This window comes from Ostrea edulis, chromosome 9 (genome assembly GCF_947568905.1).
Source record: "Ostrea edulis chromosome 9, xbOstEdul1.1, whole genome shotgun sequence".
In the NCBI taxonomy this organism is placed as follows: Eukaryota; Metazoa; Mollusca; class Bivalvia; order Ostreida; family Ostreidae; genus Ostrea; species Ostrea edulis.
The window spans coordinates 62,084,489-62,109,363 of NC_079172.1; the positions used below are offsets into that span (position 1 = coordinate 62,084,489).

Here is a 24,875-nt window from a genome sequence, read left to right on the forward strand (position 1 = left end):
TGTACTTATTTTTGATAGCAATGAATATATATAATGCTTGTGTTGAAAATCCCGTTCTATAAATAGCGCTAGAATTAGAACGGGGTAGACGCATTCCAGAGAAAAGTAGTACCGCGTGATTAGTGCAGATGAACTCCGAACGAAAATTTGACACAGAAATCAAACGAATTTTTCAACCAATCAGCATCGTTGTTGAGTCATCACTTTAATAGTTATTAAATGATAAAGGTGTCAATCTTATAAGTCAGCTTTATATTAAAATTCTATTATATAGCCATGTGAACTATGGAAAACTAAGGACAAGGCGTCCAAAGACCCCCTGATATAAACCACGTACATAGGTACAATGTTAACCCCTCTCCCCGACCAGTTTACTATATTCTGCAGCTTGTCGATCGAGACCAAGAACACTATAAAATATTATCATGCTATGATCGTGATGAAATTATTCAGACCAGATAAGAAAACCTTGAACGTCACATATATATCTAGGATATATATCGTGATTGCTCAGTTCTGTCAGGACTTGGAAACAAAATGTGGATTGTTACATTAGCCGCCGCTCTAGCTGTTGCGTCAGGTAGGTGTGAGACAGCAGAATTTGGTTGACAGTTTGACAAATGGTGCCCGAAAATTCCACCAAATTTAAAGTATTCAGTAATCAGTTTTGTAATCTAATCCGTTTTTCTTTTTAATTTTTGTTGAATACCAAATATATGTTTTGACAAGGCGCTACACCACGCCTACTAGAAATTCTAGAGCATAGAGTTAGTCCAGTAGGCCAGACAGGATTTTTTTTTTATATTTTCACGAGTGCGAAGCAACCAACCCTAACCCTAACCCCCCAAAAATAATCCAGTCTCACGAGTGAAGTAAATTCTATATCCAACAAAAAATAAATTGAATATTCTGTTTATTATATTTTTTTCCGGTTTTTCCTTCAGCATTTTTAGCTGTCCCTGTATAAACACTAATAAATAGAAATCACTTGAAAGGACATACCGACAAAGCGAGAAATCGCCATATTGGTTAATGGTAGAGTGCAACGAATCTTGATAACAGAAGATATGCGTAGGCTGCATATGCACATACGTAGGTCTAATGTTTACTTGAACAATACAAGATCGACTTTTGAGTCGCTCTGAAAGAAAGTACCGGAATGTTTAAATCTACGCCTGACATCACACAAAATACGTCATGTATCAGAAGAAGCTATATAATTTGCAGTTTTTGCATTTAAAAAAGTTTTAAATTCATAATAACTTGCCACATGCATTGTCGCCAATAAAGCATAACACAGTAAAAGTAAGTAAGTAATTTATTTCCAATTTTGGGCCCCAGAGGGCATACAAAGAATACAAAGTTCATATACATAAATCATAAAAGAGTGATTATCCAAAAGATAGATGAAAAATAAAATTTACAAGTTCATGATAAATCAACTTTTCTTAGTAATGAACAGCTATATATGTAATTGGCAAATTTTTCAATAATATTGTTACATTCGTTGCTCATAAGCCAGATAAATTTTTGTCTATTACACAGGTTTATAAAATTGTAAACAATGCACAGATCCATGTCAATCGATATGACGTGACGTCATCTGGTACATTCCAAGATATGACGCATTTCATGCTTTGATAGGTGGATCAAGCAATCCCCCAAATGAAAATTAAATCATTTTTGGGTAGGGCCTATTGAAACAAAAAACGTCTCCATATGAGTGAAAGATTCTCGTGAGCGATGTTAAACAATATACAATTTGCTGCAATTAGTCCCCAATAATTTTCTATTTCTACTGGACGAAGTGTTTTGCACGAAATTATCAACAACACTATTTCCATTAACTATATTATATGAACAATGATGACAACGATAATCTATGAACGCAATATAGATCCCGGGCTCTCTGATAGTCAAATCGCGTTATCAGTTATGTTATCGAAGATGGCGAACCGAAGTCAAAATTTTAAGCTGTGCGCAGAGAACTGTACATTGTTCTGAAACATGGTTTTAAAATGAAATATAAATAAAGTGAAAAATTAAATTTGTTGATAGAGTAAAAAATAAACCGATTCTCATGTTTGAACATAGGGAGGGGGGTAGTGTTATACTTAGACATAGGGAGGGGGGGTAGTGTTATACTTAGACATAGGAAGGGGGGTAGTGTTATACTTAGACATAGGGAGGGGGTAGTGTTATACTTCAACATGGGGAGGGGGTAGTGTTATACTTAGAAATGGGGAGGGGGTAGTGTTATACTTAGACATGGGGAGGGGGTAGTGTTATATTTAAACATAGGGAGGGGGTAGTGTTATATTTAAACATGGGGAGGGGGTAGTGTTATACTTAAACATAGGGAGGGGGTAGTGTTATACTTAGACATGGGGAGGGGGTAGTGTTATACTTAAACATAGGGAGGGGGTAGTGTTATATTTAAACATGGGGAGGGGGTAGTGTTATATTTAGACATGGGGAGGGGGTAGTGTTATATTTAAACATGGGGAGGGGGTAGTGTATTATTTAAACATGGGGAGGGGGTAGTGTTATACTTAAACATGGGGAGGGGGTAGTGTTATATTTAAACATGGGGAGGGGGTAGTGTTATACTTAAACATGGGAGGGGGTAGTGTTATATTTAAACATGGGGAGGGGGTAGTGTTATACTTAGACATGGGGAGGGGGTAGTGTTATACTTAAACATGGGGAGGGGGTAGTGTTATACTTAGACATGGGGAGGGGTAGTGTTATACTTAGACATGGGAAGGGGGTAGTGTTATATTTAAACATGGGGAGGGGGTAGTGTTATACTTAGACATGGGGAGGGGGTAGTGTTATACTTAAACATGGGGAGGGGGTAGTGTTATACTTAGACATGGGGAGGGGGTAGTGTTATACTTAGACATGGGAAGGGGGTAGTGTTATATTTAAACATGGGGAGGGGGTAGTGTTATACTTGGGGAGGAGGTAATGTTATATTTAAACATAGGGATTCTATTCTAACCCGGATCCCCACGGGACCGAAGGATGCATGTATGTATGTATGTATGTATGTACATGTATGCATCTTTTTGGAGGGGTTCTACAACTCTTTAGGATCTCCGTAATGGTGCAGATACGGGAGGGATTAAATCACACAACCTTTTCAATCATTCTATAATTAGAACTTTTGCTGACTTTCTGTACGTAAATAGAAATGATATTATATGTTTCTTAGTCAATATAGAAATTTACCACCTGCAACTTACGATTTGTGAAACTAATTTACTGTTTTTAACAATTGCAATGTAGATATATTCAAATCTCTTGCTTGAAATTGTGCGCCATGATTGATGTACTGAACCCGAACTTCCGGTTGTCAAGTTCTTTGCATATGCCTAAATAAGGTAGTGTTTACATCAATGAATAAGCGATCTCGTCGGTATTGAAAAGGTTTAAATTTGATATCAAGTGAAAAACCGAACTGCAGAGTGTAATTTTTTCCATCCACCATATGATTTTCTTTTCTTTTTCGGAATTGCTCGAGTAACTACATTTTCGCGCTGACTGTCAATGTTTAGGTTTTTAAGTAGATCCACCAACAAAATCTCACGATAACAAACATTGCATATCAGAGGAAGAATTGAAAAATCCCTGCATTACACATGCCCAAGCGCTAAATCGGTACTCTTTCTTGTGCTAACAACATCGGAGGCAAATACACGGAGCTTATTACAATTCATCCAGAAAAATATTTTCCACCATTACGAAGACCGGTCGCGGAAGCTCAGAAGTGAAACGTAACTTGGTGGTCGTGAGTTATAAATACATATTTATCTCACGATTTGCGGTACCAAATCGCTTATGCTTGGTTCCCACGCGCACTGCCGTGCGATCCGTTACGAACTCCACTATTGACCATTCGTAGCTGATCGCGGAAATTTTTTAAAATTTCAGGTTTTAATACGAGGCGATGCGAGTTATTACGTTCTTATACGAATTGTTGCCCTTTGATACGGAAAGGTCAGGATAGATAAATTTCAGGTGACACGATATGAAAACGGTTCAGATACAATCACATATGTTCTTATAAGATTGTCCCGATCAAGTTTACGATTTGAACTCGATCTCATCATGATCCGGGTTCCCGATTTGGGACGGTCATGTACGTTCGTATCACGAACCGCTGCGCTCTGTTGCAATAGGATTCGATTGTGATCGCGGTGTCTTTCAAGATCAGGATCGAAGATGATCACTGTTAGAGTTACGGTTGGACTCGGACAGATAAATAGACTGACCATTGACTTCATTTTCTTTACCATTTACAAAGTGAACAATTCTACCCACAACCACTGAAAATGGCGGAAGTTAGGGTTGATGACGACGTGGCATTTGTAGCTCTACTGTACACTTATATCATCAATATCGTGACAGATCGTGGGACATCGCAACGCTTCGTAACAAAGCATGGTGTTTACCTTGTAAAAGATTGAGACTGCGATCATCACGATTTGGGAGCATGATTAGATGCGATATGTTGCCCATCGTTACGCTGCAATATGATCTGATGCGATTATAACGACTGAAAATAAATAGTGTTGATCGTAGAAATTTTTTGAATAGTCAAAACATTTCTACGATCAATACAACTGACGCTAAGATTAGTTAAGATTTGATACGTATTCCACGATTTCAATCGTGCGCCGATCGTGATAGTGGGAATGTAGCATTAGTTGCGTGTGACAAGCGTGTTTGTTATAGATGACGATGAATTTCTCGCAACGCTATCGCGCGCTACACGGTCATTGAGAATGGAAATGGGATACATTAACTCTGATTTGATGTAAACTTTTAGAGGAGCATACAAGCTACACACTGCATTTGAAATTTTTTCTTTCTATTTTTTATAACAAAAAGTTGAAAACATGAAAGAAAAAAGAAATATCATTTGATTGACGTTGAAGTAAAAATAAAATGTGGAACTCATTCGTGTTTTCTTTTTTAGCAAAACCACATGTGAAGGAAGTGGGAACAAAAAATTCACCTTGTGGTACACCATCTGGGACACCAAATAGTTTTTCACAATATATAGTGGGCGGTAGTGTGGCAGATCAGCTGGCGTGGCCATGGCAGGTTAGATACATGTATTTGGCATTCACGTTTTCGCAAAGAAAGCCCCCCCCCCCGATCCGAAAAGAAAAGAATCATACCTGTTTACTTACTTACATATAATAACCAACGACACAAACTTACTTATATATAATAACCAAGGATACAAACTTACATATATATAATAACCAACGACACAAACTTACTGATATATAATAATCAACAACACAAACTTACTTATATATAATAATCAACCACACAAACTTACTTATATATAATAACCAACGACATCAACTTACTTTTATATAATAACCAACGACATCAACTTACTTATATATAATAACCAACGACATAAACTTACTTATATATAATAACCAACGACACAAACTTACTTATATATAATAATCAACAACACAAACTTACTTATATATAATAATCAACAACACAAACTTACTTATATATAATAACCAACGACATCAACTTACTTTTATATAATAACCAACGACACAAACTTACTTATATATAATAACCAACGACACAAACTTACTTATATATAATAATCAACCACACAAACTTACTTATATATAATAACCAACGATATCAACTTACTTATATATAATAACCAACGACATAAACTTACTTATATATAATAATCAACCACACAAACTTACTTATATATAATAATCAACCACACACACTTACTTATATATAATCACAAACGACACAAACTTACTTATATATAATAACCAACGACACATACTTACTTATATATAATAACCAACGACACAAACTTACTTATATATAATAACCAACGACACAAACTTACTTATATATAATAATCAACAACATTAACTTACTTACTTATATATAATAATCAACGACACAAACTTACTTATATATAATCACCAACGACACAAACTTACTTATATATAATAACCAACGACACAAACTTACTTATATATAATAACCAACGACACAAACTTACTTATATATAATAACCAACGACGCAAACTTACTTATATATAATAATCAACCACACAAACTTACTTATATATAATAACCAACGACACAAACTTACTTATATATAATAACCAACGACACAAACTTACTTATATATAATAACCAACGACACAAACTTACTTATATATAGATACCAGCGACACAAACTTACTTATATATAATAACCAATGACACAAAATTAATTATATATGATAATGAACGATGTAAACTTAATCATATACTAGTATAATAACCAACGACACAAACTTACTGATATATAGTAATCAATGACACAAACTTAGTTATATATAATAGCAAAAAAGAAAAACTGGGGTGACAATGCTTGTTATTGAGTTACAGTATTCTAAACATGACCTATTTGCACTCAAGATTTATTCTTTAAAACATGATTTGCTTGTTGGTGTCAACACAACATATGCAACACAAATCAATCATTACATAAAATGGATATATAATCATGTCTTCTAATAATACAGATAAAAAAAGTACTGGAAATGATCAATGACCTTTTTACTCTTCTTATACGTAAAATTCAGGATACCAAATTTGAGAGTTTAATAGGACACATTAGGAGTAATGTCAATTTCTAAAATTTCATATTTGTTTCAAGGTCTTGTCTTCAAATTTAAAATGGAACCCAAAAAAAATTAGGGGTTTGAAAATCAAATGTTTAAATTATCGGCGAAAATACTGAATTTCTATACAAAATTTCGAGTAAATTGATTTAAACTTTTTAAAGAATCGATGTTTTGTTTGGGAAAGATAGCAGCCAAATTGATAAATTACAACATCTGAACTACTTGTACCATAAATTATAAAACTGAAATACACGTATAGCAGTATAAAAGTAGAAGATATATTGGATGAAGAAACTGTAACATCATGAAGATTTAGACCATTTTGATCAGTTAATCCTTCCGCCACAAAATGTAGTCCCTGCTAACCCCTTTCAAAATTTGAATTGACTCAATTTTTTTCTACTAGATAGGGTTCAGTAATATATTTGTAATATATGTATGCTTACACCAATGGGATCAGTACTATACCAGTAAATACTTCACTGTAGCATCCTGCACAATTGTGTTGAGGAGCTCAGGAGCTAACTTCCTTAAAGTCTCAAATAATTCATGTTCATAGCAAACCGACCTGCCTTTCTGTGCATGTGAAGGAGAAGGAAAAGATTACATGTGTTTCTCATGTAAACATTTCTTTTTTAAAGTTTTAATTAATATCATGGTAGATACTCGTTTTTAAAAATCATAATTAATGTGCTATTTATATTTAAAAAATCGAAATCGAATTATTGAAAAACATCAATACCCTGTATAAAATTCGAGAACAGGCAAACAAGGTGCGTGGGTAATAGATTAATTGAAATATGGCGTTGAAGAGATTATATGAATGGCAGCATGATCACTTTCAATTTACAGATCAGCTTGGAATATGGCGGCCGCCATATTTGCGGTGGTTCCCTGGTCAGGAACAACGGTGGACAATTGGTGGTAGTCACAGCGGCTCATTGTGTTGACGGGTAAAGCAATGTTGTAAAAGTCAATTATATGTTGTGTTCGTGGGGAATTTGTTTTGCGAATATAAAAATGCTCCTAGTTTTGGTACCTTATTGGAAGATAAACACTGAGTTGTAAGCCCATAGTACGCTGGTGGGTGGGAGTATATTTATGAATTCATTGTCTATTTTGTGTGTGGTGATTTCACATCATTTACATGTAACAATGTTTTAATTTCTTGTGTATATGTCATAAACCGGTATGTATGTCAAACTGTATCTGTTCAATCCAGCAGCTAGATAAGTTAAATGGGGTAAAAGAAGTTACTTAGTGTTTAATCAATAATATGAAATTACTTTTTACTAGTAAAACAGTGAGCAATCTAATTTCAAAAACTGGTGTAAAGATGTATTTGAGACATCAAATTTTTCAATATCAAAACCAGGCTCGTGACACAATTATCAACATGACGACAATGTTGACGCCTCCGCGCGTGTTTCCTGGTTGATGACAAGTTTTTTGTTTACAGACCTATGAAATGCGCGCGCATTCACCTCACTCTTGACTTAAACAGATATCGTGTTTACAAAAACGGTTTTTGGGGCCGGAATTTACGTAAATTCAAAGTGTGTCTTGTGTAGAAATATTTTGATCCACCTATCTATGAAAGACATTGATTTGAACAACAAGAGGAGATCTTTTCAAACAATCTAAAATCGTGCCTATTCTCATTTCAATATCGGTGTCAAGGATCACAGACTTAGACATAATAAAGTAAATCATATCATAATTCGGGATGGTTTTGAAAAATATTGCATTATTTTCTTCTACTGCTTTTGTTAATTTGCAGTTCTCTGGGAAATGCAGGTCGGCTCGGAGTCAGAGTCGGGACGGTAAGATTGAGCCAGACCAGCGTTGGAGAACTTCTAGGTGTGTCCGAGGTGAGGAAGCATGCAAACTACAATTCCGCAACCATCAACAATGATATCGCTATTTTGATACTCAGTTCACAACCAACGGAAAGTGACACGGTCATGCCCGTCTGTATACCTAAATCTAATCACGGAGTAGACGAACTTGCTTACGTCACAGGATGGGGCACAACTACAGAGGGTAAATGTGGCTAGATATTTTCATAAAGACAACCTTACTTTCTATTTGGTCGGCAGCTGATTAAGATCTGCTCGCTGGATGTTTACTTATTCACATTGTCATCAACAGTTCTGATTCGCTAATACAACACCTACCAATATTTAAAGAATATCTGTTGAGGTTCTAACAATGAATTTATTGTGATATACGATATAACTTTGTTGGATCCAAAAGCGGATACAAGAAAACAAAAGTTACTAAAATGACCAACGACACGAATAATTAACAAAGCTTTTAGGAAGACCTGTCCCTTCATAAGGACAACCAAGAAAGTTTTACCTATAAAGAATAAAAAAGAAGAGAAGAGCAAACACAGCCCCATGAACACTCCAGAAGTGGGATTAGGTGCCCAGGAGTATGCATTCCATGTTGATAGGTCACACCAACCGTTAGCCCGATAAATCGTACCTTAAAGGGGCATGGGCACGTTTGAGCTGAAAAGTGTCACATTTTAAATTTTCATTTTTTATTGTTTACAGATGTATAATGGAATAACATTACCAAATAGTTTGTAGACAGCGGCCCATATGAACATTATTTACTCGAAATATTGCCGATTTCATACTCGCTTTCCTCGCTATATTTGGGTATTTACATCGCTATTTGTATGCACTGGTGGCGAAAACATATAAAACTCGGAGAATTTGTAAACATCGATTTAAATGCTGCCCATGGTGAATAAATTAGGCCCCTAAAAGCTGAGTTTTTAATAATATCTCACACTATTTTCACAATCAGTTGATCGTAGAAGGGCACATGTGACGTCACTGCACTATATGACTACCTAACTAATTATCTAGACTTTTTTTAAATCAGGGCTTAGATTTAAGTCTGTATTATGGTTAATTATCGTAAAATTTCGGCAAACGAACTATTAGAATTAATTAGTATAAGCATAAAGAAGACAAAATGCATGTAATTTTGTATACTTTGAAAACATGAGATGAAGTGAAATACAGCATTCACAATTCTTTGCTTTATGTAAACAAGTCTCATGCCATGTTTTTTTTTTTGTTTACATATAGATAACTTAATAGAAAATACTATGTTTAATACAAAATGAGATATGCTAAACACTAGAAAATATCTAGTTGTGTTCAGAATTAACTAGCAAGCTGAAAAATCTGCTTTAAACGAAACTTTTACAAGTATATTTAAGAAAGCTCATTACACTAAAATTTTATTTAATTGCTCGTTTAAACACCTCTTATGAAGTACGATTTCACCATTGAAAGAGTGATACAAGCTCTCAATTATTTTTATTTTTATTTTGTGGTTTTTTCCGGAATGATAAAAAAGGTGTTTTGTTTGCAAATAAGAAATTCATGAGTCCAAATTATGCTGTTATTTGATGCATAATATGAATATTTAAGGAAACATGCCTAAACGACTCAGATAGACTTGTAAGTTTTTAAATAAAAAAATATCTATGAAAATTGAAAACGTTATATGCTAATAGTTTTTATACCTACGCATAAAATCTTCAAAAAAACATGTCAATTAGAAAAAATATATATCAGAGAAATATATTTCAAAAAGAAATTCAAATGAAATGGTCAAAATTCAGAAATATTACGATTTTTCTAAGTTGAACCAAGCCCGATTGGAATTATAAAAAAAAAAGTAGTCGTGGAGAACGTTGTAATCAGAAAACTACATTCCCTTGATGTAAAATGGTTTACAAATTAAACGAATTTATAAAGGAAACTAATTCCTTGATGAACAGTGCATACAATTAGCAACAATATGATTATTTTTGTAATTCATATCAATTTTGATCGGGATCGGTACTTTTTTCTCTTGTTTGAATATAGTGATCATCTCTAAAATTTGGTCATTTCGTTTCAATTTCTTTTTATAATATATTTCTTTTATATACATGTGTCTCTTTTCTAACTAACATATTTTTGGAAGATTTTATCCGTAGATTTAAAAAATATTACCAAATTTTAATAACGTTTTCAATTTTCAGAAATATTTTTTCTTAAAAATTAGAATGTTTATATCTGAATCATTTAGGCATGTTTTATTAGATATTCATATCAGCGAAATTTGGACTCAATGATCTCTTATTTGCAAACAAAACATCTTTTTTATCATTGTCTAATTTTAAAGTGGACCTCAAAACGCATCTCTTTAGATTAGCTTTTAATTTGTGATTATTTTTATATACTTAGTGCTCTTACATACAGCTCTTACAGTGCTGTTAACAAACAAACAAAAAATCCACCCACCCACCCAAAAAAACCTGCTGTTTGTTATTATACCTATGTCCTTTTTTATGTATTTAATTATTCCTAAGGGTTGTTTTAAATTGTTTCATATGTTATTAGGGTAATCATATCATTACATTGGCGCTACATATTAATAATAATATTTATGCATTTAATTCTGACTCTATGAATATTTTATTTACATGTATGTGCACATCGATTTTATATTATCTTTTCTTTCACATTTGTAAAGCACTTTAGAGAACTAATGTTGATAGGACGCTATATAAATCTTTTAATTACAATTACAATTCCGGGAAATTCACAACAAATTCATATAAAATAATTGAGAGCTTGTATCACTCTTTCAATGGTGAAATCATACTTCATAAGAGGTGTTTTAACGAGCCATTGAATAAAATTTTAGTGTAATGAGCTACCTTAACCTATGCAAACAAAAACCTGGCACGAGCTTTATCTACATTACAAGGAATTGTGAGCTCTGCGTCCTCTAGGTACCTTGACAACTGTCATTCATATTTTTGTTAACCATTAGGAATACCCTAGTTAAGCATTCTAAGCATTGAAAATGAAGAAATAAAATTTGAAAGTTTTCAGCTCAACTTGTGCCCATGTCCCTTTAAACGCAACAAACTGGATTGAGAAGAGTCAATTATTAATAACGGACTTCAATGAAATACTGTTTTACAAAACAGAATCAAAGCAATACAAGCTGTAACTGAAGGCAAATAAATTGAAATATAAAAGAACAAATATTTAACATAATTGTGATTACATATATATACCGTCATAGAATCCGCGTGAATCTGAAGCAATAAACCCGTCAAATCAGCAGAAAATGTCGATTCATGAATCATTGTCATCCTGTCAGTAATTCATGCTTGTAGTCTTCGATGTGCATTGACCTCGGAGGTCACCAGTTAAAGTGAAAGAGAAGTACACGTGTAACGTATTTCCTTATACGCAAGAAGGCTATCAAAGTTCGTGCCTTGTCAGTTCAAGGGTTCGAGGTGTAATTAGAATAGCAACTTTCATTGATAAAATAAAATTGGGAATGTTATTAGAAATTGGGCCTGCAGATATATACAAATATGGCCTAACCCTACCCAGGTTAGGAAAATCTTTGAAGTCAAGGAAAGTCAATCAACATACAAAGATCAGGGGTTCACCAAATGATTTATAGTATCAAAATAATTTAACAATGGGTATGACCACCCTCAGCCAACGACTGGCTGACCTCGGACTAACGCTTGTACTGCAGCCAGTACAAGTGACAGCCCTTCAACCGCTGTACACACTGTAGAGCCTTATTCAGGCAGACACTGTGAACAACAGCCTGGTCGTCAGTCAAGTCCAGTACACAGGACAGACGAATTATGTGGCTAGCCTTTATCTGGTCGACCTCGACAGTGGCAGGCCTCTTACTACTAAGGTCAGCCTATTGAAAGGACAGCCTCAATGCCTCCACTCTAACACCGTTACAACGTATGGAATCAAACACTGGCTTACTCAGTAAATCACTTTATTGCTTGCAACTTACTGTTAAACTTGTCCACCACGTCTTCTCGCTCTGGGCTTCGACAATAACTGACATACGACAACTGTTTCGCGCTGCATTTATAGTGTTAGGTCATGTGACTAAATTGCGGATGTTTACATTGAAAACTACAATGTAGAACCTGGAAGGTCGATGGATAAATTTCCGGAATATTACATTTGTACTGAGCACGTGTTTGATTTGTAAACAATTTAACATGCCAATTTGATAGAAAATTCACTATCAAAATTTCATTTGAGTGGCACATTTGCGTAATTATTACTTTCTTACACTTACAGTCCTTGTCATTCATGAAACGATGTAATATTTTAAAACAAACGACACGTGTAGTTATCCACGTCAGTTTCCGTTTTTGTATATGACCTCGGGCTCAGCAACCCGATTATGCACGGCAATTACCGTTCCATGTCCGTGTATACGACGCAATAGCGATTTATGTTACAGGGGTGTCAACCGTCTCGTTTAAAGTTAGCATTTCCCAAATTCTCTTGTCGTTAGAATAGTTTGACAATACCACTATCTTTCAGTCAAAGGCTGTTTGGCGTGTTTCATACCGATTGTTAGGCCGTTTTCGGCACGGGTGTGAGCGGTCGACAGGGGATGCTTACTTCTCTTAGGCACCTGATGCCACCTATGGTATATCCAATGAATGCTTACTCCTCCTACACACTTGATCCCACCTCTGGTATATCCAGCGGTCCGTGTTTGCCAAACTCTATTTTGTATTCCTTATTCGTTATCTTCACCTATCATTATGCAAATATTTTCTATGATGCCAATCCGTTGATATATCGACCTCAGAGAATACCGGTATCATATCGATCGAGCATACAGCGCGAGGTTGATAAGCTATTATCGGAGGTTGATAAGCTATTATCGGAGGTCGATGTATCTATGGATTGACCAATTAAAGGTTACATTTCTTGTATCATCATTAAAGAAATACTGCAGTGGCGTAGTTACATTGTAGCACTGTAAGCACGTGCACTGTAAGCACGTGCTTACAAATATTTTCGTTAATTTTTTATTACAGATTACGAAAGATGTCCTCAGCTTCTGGGGGGCTATTTATCTTGGGTATACCAGAACAAGTAATGTTGTTATTGATTGTAACATTTATGCAGTTTCTGACCATTGGAACAACAGGGAACATTGTATTTGATCAAACTGATTTATAATTCACGGTCTTTTGAAACACATTATCAATCACATTGATTAACCCCAATAGGTCATCCACATTGTCCATATTACTCAGATCATCCAACAGTAATTTCGTGAGAGTCGGTCTTTGGAAGCAAACTAAAATGTAGTTGTGCATTCTCATCCTGAAGTTGGAATGGGGTTTTTTCTCTGTATTTTTTTCCCCACCGATCTTTTCCGACATAATTTGCTTTGTTTTCTCATCTGTCCTCCCTGAGTAAATCTTCAGTAAGCTCTTCGCCTTGTAACCAGTGACTAACGTGATGTGTCTGTTTAATAATTGGGCAGCATCACCAATGCTTACAGTTGTGGCACGACGGGAATGGTAACTGTAAATGGTTGATACATTCCGGATTTTATGCTAATATTTTGCATAAACTGTCCGCGAGTATTATAACCGACTGGGATATTGTTGTACCATCCGTAGAAGTAGCCTTCGGTTGCTAATACAGTTCGAGCTCAGCATCCGAATCAGCTTAACGAAACTGTGCACAGCTGGATCAGCAGGATACGAAACTGTGCACAGCTGGATCAGCAGGATACGAAACTGTGCACAACTGGATCAGTAGGATACGAAACTGTGCACAGCTGGATCAGTAGGATACGAAACTGTGCACAGTTGGATCAGTGGGATCACCACCTAGTAAACAAAGTACTAGTTACTAAGCTACTAAGTAAATTGATATATGTTCAACGTGGTCATTTGGTCACTGAAATATTCTTTAAGAAAATATTTTACCTTGTATTCAAAGATTTTCAAAATGAGTAGAAGGAAATTCCTCGACAATCTCCATGTGTTCGTCTGTAATGACTGGAATTTCCTCGACAATCTCCACGTGTTCGTCTGTAATGACCGGATACTGTTCTATACCAGTCCCCGTATCTTCACTTCTTTTCCAATACATGTGACGGATTTTGTTAATTCGTGCCCTTTCACAATACTGATTTTACTGATTCTCTTTAGGAATCTCTGTAGCGGCTGTCAGTAGGATAGCATTGTTAGGAATCTCTGTAGCGGCTGTCAGTAGGATAGCATTGTTAGGAATCTCTGTAGCGGCTGTCAGTAGGATTAGGATTTTTGATTTCTGATACATCTTTCGTAAACCTGCCCTAGCAAATTGTCTCAAAATCGCTTTTTTATGTTACATATCCCGGAATAATTACATGGCTGTAATAATTACGACTCTCACCTTTTGATGTTACATATCCCTTAATAATCATATCGCTGTATGGTTGGATTTTATATCTAACCAATCGCATTTTATTTTACACCGTAGAAATGTTTTCCTTGTCTATATCTCAAAAGCACGGGTCAATCCGTTTAAACTTAGGAAGATGTGGTCGATCCGTATTTCTATACAGTGATGCGTGATGTACTAACCAATGACAAAATTGGGTGGGTGGGTGGTCGGATATGCGTACGTGCGTGTGTGTATGCGCGCTTGCGTGTGTGAATTACGTTGAAAAGGTTGTTTAATTACTAACAAGCATAAAATTGATTTGCCTACGTCAACCTATCCCATTAGAATTGTTTGATAGTCTGATAACAAATTGTTTGATAGTCTGATAACAAATTGTTTGATAGTCTGATAACAAAGTTTGCAACTGTTCCGTCTGATTTAGTTAAGAAAATATACCAATTGCGAAGTCATCAATGCAGGGCCTCCACCCAGATCTAAAATCACCTGATGTTGGTCTGACCTATCGAATGTTTTAAAATGCATCACAATTCAATTTTGATAATGTTGTGTTTATGGTTTCTAAGGTGGATCTACATCAGACAGGCTGTTGGAGGTTGGTAAGCCTGTCCTGGCAGATAGTGCTTGTACAAGCTACCTAGGCTCTTCCTTCAACAGAAATACAATGTGTTGTGCTGGCTTCGCACAGGGTGGTGCCGATGCCTGTCAGGTATGTTATTTATGTCAGCCATTGCTTTTCTATATCGATTAGTGTTAACATATGCATATACAAAGCTAGACTTCAGACTTAATCAACAATAGATTTCAGCAGACATAATCAACATTAGATTCCAATAATACAAAAATAAGCGTCTGGTATACGAAACTAGACTTCACATACACAAAAAATAGACTTTAGGCATACAACACTAGACTTCAGACATACAAACTAGACTTTAGGCATACAGCACTGACTTCAGACATACAACACTGACTTCAGGCATACAACACTAAACTTCAGACATACAACACTGACTTCAGACATACAACACTAGACTTTAGGCATACAACACTGACTTCAGATATACAACACTAGATTTGAGGGATACAAAACTAGACTTCAGTCATACAACACTAGACTTTAAACATTCAACACTAGACTTCAGACATACAACACTGACTTCAGACATACAACACTAGACTTTAGGCATACAACACTGACTTTAGGCATACAACACTGACTTCAGATATACAACACTAGATTTGAGGGATACAAAACTAGACTTCAGTCATACAACACTAGACTTTAAACATTCAACACTAGACTTCAGACATACAACACTGACTTCAGACATACAACACTAGACTTTAGGCATACAACACTGACTTTAGGCATACAACACTGACTTCAGATATACAACACTAGATTTGAGGGATACAAAACTAGACTTCAGTCATACAACACTAGACTTTAAACATTCAACACTAGACTTCAGACATACAACACTGACTTCAGACATACAACACTAGACTTTAGGCATACAACACTGACTTTAGGCATACAACACTGACTTCAGATATACAACACTAGATTTGAGGGATACAAAACTAGACTTCAGTCATACAACACTAGACTTTAGACATTCAACACCAGACTTCAGACATACAATACTGGACTTCAGACATACAACACTAGATTTGAGGGATACAAAACTAGAGTACAGGTGTAAGGCATATGACATTACACTTCGAGCATACGAAACTAGACTTTAGGCATACACATTTAGACTTTAGGCATACAAAAGTACACTTTGAGGATACGAAACTAGACTTTAGGCATACAGCATTACACTCGCAAAATAAGACATAGGGCATACAGAACTAGACTTCATGCATACAAAACTAGACTAAATGCATATGACACGATTTTAGATCAACAAAACTAAACTTTGGGCATTTAAAACAAGATTTAGGGCAAACAAAACTAGACTTCATGCAAAAGACACGATTTTAGACATATAAAACTAAACTTTAGGCATTTAAAACTAGACTGGGCATACATGTACAAAACTACATTATGGTTATACGTAACAAGGCTTCATACTTACAAAACAAGACTTCAGACACTCCAAACGAGACTTCGGGCATACGAAACTAGATTCAGCCATACAAAACGAGAGTTGGGACATACAAAACTAGTTTGAGCATACAAAACTAGACAGGGGCATACAAAATTAGACTTCAGGCATATAAACTAAATCTGAGCATACAAACCTAGGAAGAGGCATGCAAAACTAGACAGGGGCATACAAACTAGATTCGGAAATTAGAAAATAACCTTAAGTCACCACTATTCTGCTATCTTCGTACACTTTTCTCTTACTTCATAGGGAGATTCTGGCGGACCGCTGGTTGCAGAACGTAACGGTGTCTGGGAGCTGGTTGGTATGTCATCTCTTTCATTATTGTGCTCTTTTGTCAGCTGATCTGTTTTATATTCTTATGAAGCAGAATTTATTCAAAAACTTCGTGAGAGGAAAAAATCTCTTCCTGTAGCCTTCAATTCAATATTTTGATATATCGACGTTTTATTTATCAACAACAATAATTTTCATTCATATGTCGATTCGATGTATCCCAGTGAACTCGAAATAACGCACTTAGCTATTTCATTGAAGATAGATATTAACCGCAAAATAACAGCTCAACTATATGATAAACGGGATGTTTTCAGCTTCTCCATCGTCGACTTGTCATGTTTATGTAGCAATATTCCATTATCACATGCATATGGTGTTTACATCTCTCAACTGATTCGATACGCAAGAGCTTGTAATGCGTATGATCAGTTTTTAAAACGAGACAGGCTACTGAAAAACAAGTTGATGGTGCAGGGGTTCCAACAGTCTCGTTTAAAGTCAGCAATTCGCAAATTCTATGGTCGTTATAACGATCGAGTTTGCCAATTACAACCTATCATTGGATCAAATGCTGCCTGACGTGTTTCATACTGATTGTTAGGCCGTTCTTGGCACATTGAATTTGACTACAGATAACTTCGTTTACCTGATCAAGATATAGGATCACGACGGGTGTGATCGGTCGACAGAGGATGCTTACTCCTCCTGGACACCTGATCCCACCTCTGGTATTACCAGGGCTCCGTGTTTGCTTAATACTCTGTTTTGTATTACTTGTGGGAGTTTTCAGATTGAATGCTGTTCGTTATCTTGGCCTTTTATTCAGATCTTCAAATCAGATTCAGATTAATGATATCAAGAGGAAATGATAAAAAAAAAAGTTGGCTGTCTTAAAACATTATTTATATTGTAATTCTCATTATTATGTCCTAGAAACCCAGGGCAGAGAGTAGCATTGTAATAAAATCAAGAAGCAATAGCTAGGTATCTCTCTCTCATGACTTGTGAGTCAATTGTACATTGAAAAGCTTTAGACTTACGGTATAGTATCATTTACCGTATATAGTTTTATTTTTGTTTGTGTAATTGTAGGTGTTGTGAGCTGGGGATATGGTTGCGCTCGACCGGAATTACCTGGTGTTTATGCTGATGTGTATAATTTCAGAAGCTGGGTTTCATCGAACTGGAGTTTCTAATAAAATTAAACTCTACATTTTGGTAAAAATGCAGGCTTGTTTATCATTGTGTTCAGTACAAGAATGTATATAGAAGAAATATGATTTCCAAACTCATATGGGGGATACATTATTTAAGAAAAGCAATGACAGTGGCATGAGAGCACTATTTGCCAGCTAATATTTTTCTTCACATTTTGGTCCAAAATTCATATAAGATACATGTATAGGAAATGGCATCTGTGATAATTTCACGCATTCGACTTCAAAATCTTTAGAAAAATAATTGGGCCAATTTCATCCATACTGTACACAAATTGTGCTAGAGGAAAATGGATTTAGATGAAGACTACAAAACAGAGTGGAAGTTTAAGTTGTCTAAAAAAATTGACAAGCAAAAATTAAAAAAGAAAAAAAAAGGTTTTTGATACTTTGCGCGATATTCAGAATTCTTAGGCATGTGTGTGGGTGGGTATGGTCTTCATCAGCTAAAAGCTATAATGCGTCACCCCCAGGCTTTGCTTTCTTCAATAATGGAAAGGGGACAGGCTCTCATTCTTTACTACGTGTATTTGGGTTTCATTCATAACTTTCAATCTCACATACTTCTCATTCACAACTACTATCGATAATAAGGGGCATTCACCCAATATATCTTTATTTGTATATGAGAATAACAGAAAATGACAATTGTCAAAAAAGTATTCGGTGTCCCCCTTCATTCTACATGCCTTTTAGAATTTATTTCCATCAATAATTTATCGATAAAACGACCTCCAAGTCTTGTAGTATGATGACCGTAACAAATATTTCAATGACTATATATTCCGATTTTGATTTAGGATTCAAGAAGAGAAAGTAGCCCTCATAATAATTCGTACGAAAAAGGTGCCGTTTCTGTTTTACTTCGCGGGGTTGTCATTGTGCAAAACCAAGGATAATTTGGCTTGTTCAAAATGCATTTAAATTGATTTTATTACACAAAAAGTAAATTGTATATATAGTCATCGTCGGATACCCACGGGTGATCTCGTCGTTTACTCATCACCCGTAGGCAGACTCGACGAAAAATCATCGTATGTAATTAATATGCGCGGGTCATTTGATTGGCTGCTGCACAGAGTCGCGATGGCAAATCAACAAATCAAAGTTTATGTTATGTATGTATGTTCGGCAATGACAAAAACTTTTCCGTAGTTAACACACCGATTGCAAATAAATCCACTCAGCGGTGCATTTTGCAGTTTGAGAAAGGTACTCCCATATAATTTTTGATGGTATTTGATGCAAGTGACCTGTACGACTTGTCTTTCATCGTTTTAAAACACATTTTAACGGGCGTCAAGATATTTAGCATAAATAGCAAACTAATAAACATATTTTCAACATTGAAGAGTTCCAACTTTCTGATTGGTTATCTATAATCATATTTTACGACCATATTTCGGCGAGTTTGCCCACGGATATGAGTAAAAAACGAGATCACCCGTGGGTATCCGACGATCACATATGTATATAGTATACGGTAATCATCAAATTCATAATTTACGGTCTTCATTAAAACGATAAACCGTGTTTGTTACGGTCATCAGACTACATGACTTGGAGGTCGTTAAGAATTAACCATTAAGAATACTCAATTGGATAATGATAATTATTGTAAAATGATGCAAATCAATACTCAGTCGTTTGAAATCGTAATTATAAAATTCAAACCGATGAAGTCAGCTTCCATTTTTGATTACCGTAATATATACTTCGGTCATCAGTTTGTACATAGTGACTTGGGTGCAGATGTAGAATATTAATGTAGCAGTGTGTTTTCACTTGTAAATATATATACAACTACAGCTATTAATATATATCTATAATATATAATTTTGGATCAGCTCTTTGGACGAATAAGGCATGTCCTAATTCGCTCACTTTTAACGTTGATTGGCAAGCTTAAAGACCAAAAACATGTAGTCTGCGTTGCAAATACGTTTGTAGATTAGTGTAGTTGTAGTGCTAGATGTATTTATATGTAGTTTTCGTTATTATGCTGTGTTGATATTGACCACATTATGTAATTCTTTTCGTTTGTCCTGAAGAAGGGACGGGCCGTCCCGAAAATTTGACAATCTCGTTGTTCGTGTCGTTGGTCATTTTAGTGCTTTGTATATATATATATATATATATATATATATATATATATATATATATATATATATATATATATATTGTATATATTAACAGTTACTGATGTGTTGAAACACATATATAAACACAAGATCTCGAGTTTTTCATTTTGGTTGAACATGTTTTGTGATGACACAGATCTTGAAAGTAAGTGATAAATTGAAAACTGTCCAAAAGGTCAGATATCAAATGGTCCGAGACTCCGCTGCGAAGTTTGCGCTTTAAAACTTCAAAGTTCAATTAATTCACCGATATTGGATTGAACACTACCTGACAAAGCCCAAGAAATCAGGCCACTGTTTACAATATTTGTTTGTCACTCATATAGTGCATTATGTTTTCGATCATTTTGTTTGAGGAGAAGATATAATTTTGCCCTTAATTTGTTGCACTGGACAAAAACTACCATCATAAACACATTCGCAATACTGAGTTTCTAATTTTTGAAATTATGAATGACCGTTCATTTTGTCTTTGGTCAACTATTCAGCATGACGGATTACAACTGTATTTGTAAAATCATTATCTAATTTTCAATACGGAAAGAGATCATTTATTTCATATCAGAAACATTTAATTTGGAGCTTCAAGTGACTTCCTAATAATCAAGTTTTTTTTTTATTGTTTTCATCATTTTCAACACAATACATAGATGTATACACCTTTTACTCACACTCTCAAACAGATTAAAGAAAGCTATATAAAAAAAAATTACATGTATATTCTAGTACTTGTTGTGAAATAAAGAAATATTGTTATCATTAATTGAAAAGACATTTCCATCTAGATCATTTCTTTGTAAAATATTTGAGCTGTAAATTATTCCTCTAAAATGTAGTATTTATATAAACATTTCAAAACATCATCAAAAACAATATTGATATTCTTTCTTGAATGTTGGAATGTGTATCTCTTTACTAAGAGGATTATGAAAGGTGAAGATAACGAATAGTGATCAATCTCATAAATCCCATAAGAAATATAAAATGGATACTTGGGCAAATAGGACACACCAGAGGTGACATCAGGTGCATAGCATTTCGCAAATTCTATGGTCGTTATAACGATCTAGTTCGTCAATACGACATATCATTGGGTCAAATGTTGTCTGACGTGTTTCATACCGATTGTTAGGCCATTCTTGGCACACTGATTTTGACTACGGATAACTCCGTTTAAGTTGTCAGGATATAGGGCTCACTGCGGGTGTGACCGGTCGACAGGCGATGCTTAATCCTCCTAGGAACCTGATCCCACCTCTGGTGTGTCCAGAGGTCCGTGTTTGCCCAACTATCTATTTTGTATTGCTTATAGGAGTTATGAGATTGATCACTGCTCGTTATCTTCACCTTTCATATACATGTTTCGAATTTAAATCTACTTGCAAAATTAAATCATTAACCCGTTTGTTTTCGCAAATAGGTCGATGGTGTGATTTTGATATTAAATATTCATTAATATTCCTAGATCATTTTTTGTATTTGCACAGAATTTTAATAAATTCTGGTTGATATGGTTGAAAAGTTGTATCGTATATAAACTGTTTGATATTTGGCAATGAGTGCACAATAGCTTGTTTCAATCCCTCATATGTAGTAAATGGAATGTGAATTGAGTAATCATTTGTGATACCCTGGTAGCTGATAAAGCTGCCTTATGTATCGAACAAATCGTGTAATATATGAAACCATTTGTCATATAATGGCTTGCAACATATGTATTTGTTTTGAATCTTTATTTTATCAATATAACATAGGGGTTCAAACAAAATATGAAAATCTTTCATCTCAAAACTTTCCAAACATTCTGTAAAGTAAAATGGGGTTTCTTTCCAAAAAGAGTTTCGAATAGACTTTGCTTTTTTGTTTACAGTAAACGGGTCCAAAATGGAATAATTTTGTAATGTTACAAACAGTAATTTAAGAAAATATGTTTATAAAGCTAGAATTAGTTGTAAAGAGTCTCCTAAACCAAGTTATCTTGAGAGACTTGATAAATGTTTCTATATTGGTCATTCTACACACACCATTTTCAAAATCTAATTCTAGTTTTTGTTCTAGAAATTTCCACCATTTTCTTCGCCCATATAAATTTGTAAAGAGTTTTTATGTGCTGTATGAAAGGTGAAGATAACAAACAGTGATCAATCTCATAACTCTTATAAGCAATACAAAATAGATAGTTGGGTAAACACGAACTCCTGGACACACCAGATGTGGGATCAGGTTCCTAGGAGGAGTAAGTGTCCCCTGTCGACCGGTCACACCCGCCGTGAGCCCTATATCTTGATAAGGTAAACGGAGTAATCCGTGGTCAAAATCAGTATGCCAAAAACGGCCTAACAATCGGCATGAAACACGTCAGACAACAATGACCCAATGGTAGGATGTTTTGGCAAACTAGATCGTTATAACGACCATACAATTTGCGAAATGCTGACTTTAAACTAGACGGTTGGAACAACTGCATCAACTAATTTGTTAGTAGCCTGTTTCGATTTAAAAACTGACAATACGCAGAACAAGCTCTTGCGTATCGAATCAGTTGAGAGATATAAACGCCATATGCAGGTAATAATTGAATATTGCTACAAAAATATGGAAAATTGACGATGGAGAAGCTGAAATCATCCAGTTTGTCATAAAGTTGAGTTTTTAGTTTGCCGTTAACATCTACTTTCAGTAAAATATCTAAGTATGAAAAAGAAGTGGAAGACTCTGTGGTGCCTTTTATTTCGAGTTCACAGGGATACATGTATATCGAATGAAAATCATTATTGTTAATAGATAATACGTCGTCGATATATTTAAATGTGGAACTGAAGGCCACAGCAAGATATTTTTTTCTTCTCATGTAGAAATTTTTAAACAAATTCTGTTTCATGTAAAACTTATGCGGTACCAATTTTGATGCACCAGATGCGCATTTCGACAAATAATGTCTCTTCAGTGATGCTCAACCGAAATGTTTGAAATCCAAGATAACTATGAAGTTTTAGAGCTAAATATAGCCAAAAACAGCGTGCCAAAAAAGTGGAGCCAAATTCCTCCAAGGATAAGAGCTATGCATGAGGCAGATAATCCTTAATTTTGAAATGAATTTCTAAATTTTATGACAGCAATGAAATATACATCCGTATTTTCAAGCTAGTAACGAAGTATTTAGCAACTGGGCTGTAGAGACCCTCGGGGACTAACAGTCCACCAGCAGAGGCCTGGGAATATAAAAACAGATCAGCTAACATAGGAGCACAATTCGTGCTTTGGGGATTCCAACAGACTGTTGGAAGACCTGCTCACCAAAGACCAATGAGGAACTCGAGCATAATTTTTATTTCAACTTAGAGTATTTGTGCGTGGAATCAGAGTGGCGTTTAACAAAGTATATGATGTAAAAAAAAAAATAAAAAAAAAAAAAAAAAAAAAAAAAAAAAAAAAAAGGTCCAGTCTTTAATTATCGTGAGGAATGGTCGTGTAAAGTGTTGAAAAATAATACGTTTTGATGTTGTTGATTTGAGAAAAGTTTTGCGATTTCAAGTTTACTAAAAGTTCTTTAGAATTTATTAGAATCCACATTTGATTTACACCACTTTTGGCATATGTAGTCGCACAGTACGTTTGAAGTTTCTCCTTCACAGCTGTTAATATTTTCGTAAGAAGCAAAGATAGGGGTTTGGTAGAACATTTACTGGATCCAGAAATGTATCTTTGTAAGGGTTTTTATGAAGTTTAGGAATCCAATATACATGTAGGTACGGTAACTCATATTCATCCGACCCATTGACTGGGATATTAAATGTGTCTAAAGCTGAAGCATGGTTTTGAAGAATTTCGTCTTTTGAAAGGACAGTTGGAGTATAAATACATATCCACTGTAACCTTGGTTTGGGAAGCGAAATGAAGAAATACGTAAATTTTGATAGAAACAAACTTTTCACTATTGTAATTTTTCCTACGTGAGAAATATTTCTTTTTGGCCATTGGTTTGTTTCTTTCCATGTTTCATTTACTGTATATGATGTCAATAAATATAACATAACTAATGCAAGCAATTATTTTAAAAAAATGTTCTTAAATTCATTTAAATTAAAGACATCGAATATTCAATTCATGGGCGCAACAATTCGAACATATATTAAAAAAGATGCAATCTTTAATATTA

The 24,875-nt window shown here is 34.9% G+C and overlaps 1 protein-coding gene across 1 annotated transcript; it reads left to right on the plus strand.

Annotated features, from left to right (window-relative positions):
* Positions 1-451: 451 nt before the first annotated feature.
* LOC125659252 (trypsin alpha-3-like) lies at positions 452-18,583 on the plus strand. Its single transcript, XM_048890855.2, has 7 exons — positions 452-580; positions 4,985-5,112; positions 7,539-7,639; positions 8,467-8,729; positions 15,526-15,668; positions 17,329-17,383; positions 18,451-18,583. The coding sequence occupies exons 1-7, from the start codon at positions 538-540 to the stop codon at positions 18,552-18,554; spliced, it is 837 nt and encodes a 278-aa protein (XP_048746812.1). The 5' UTR covers positions 452-537; the 3' UTR covers positions 18,555-18,583.
* Positions 18,584-24,875: the final 6,292 nt, after the last annotated feature.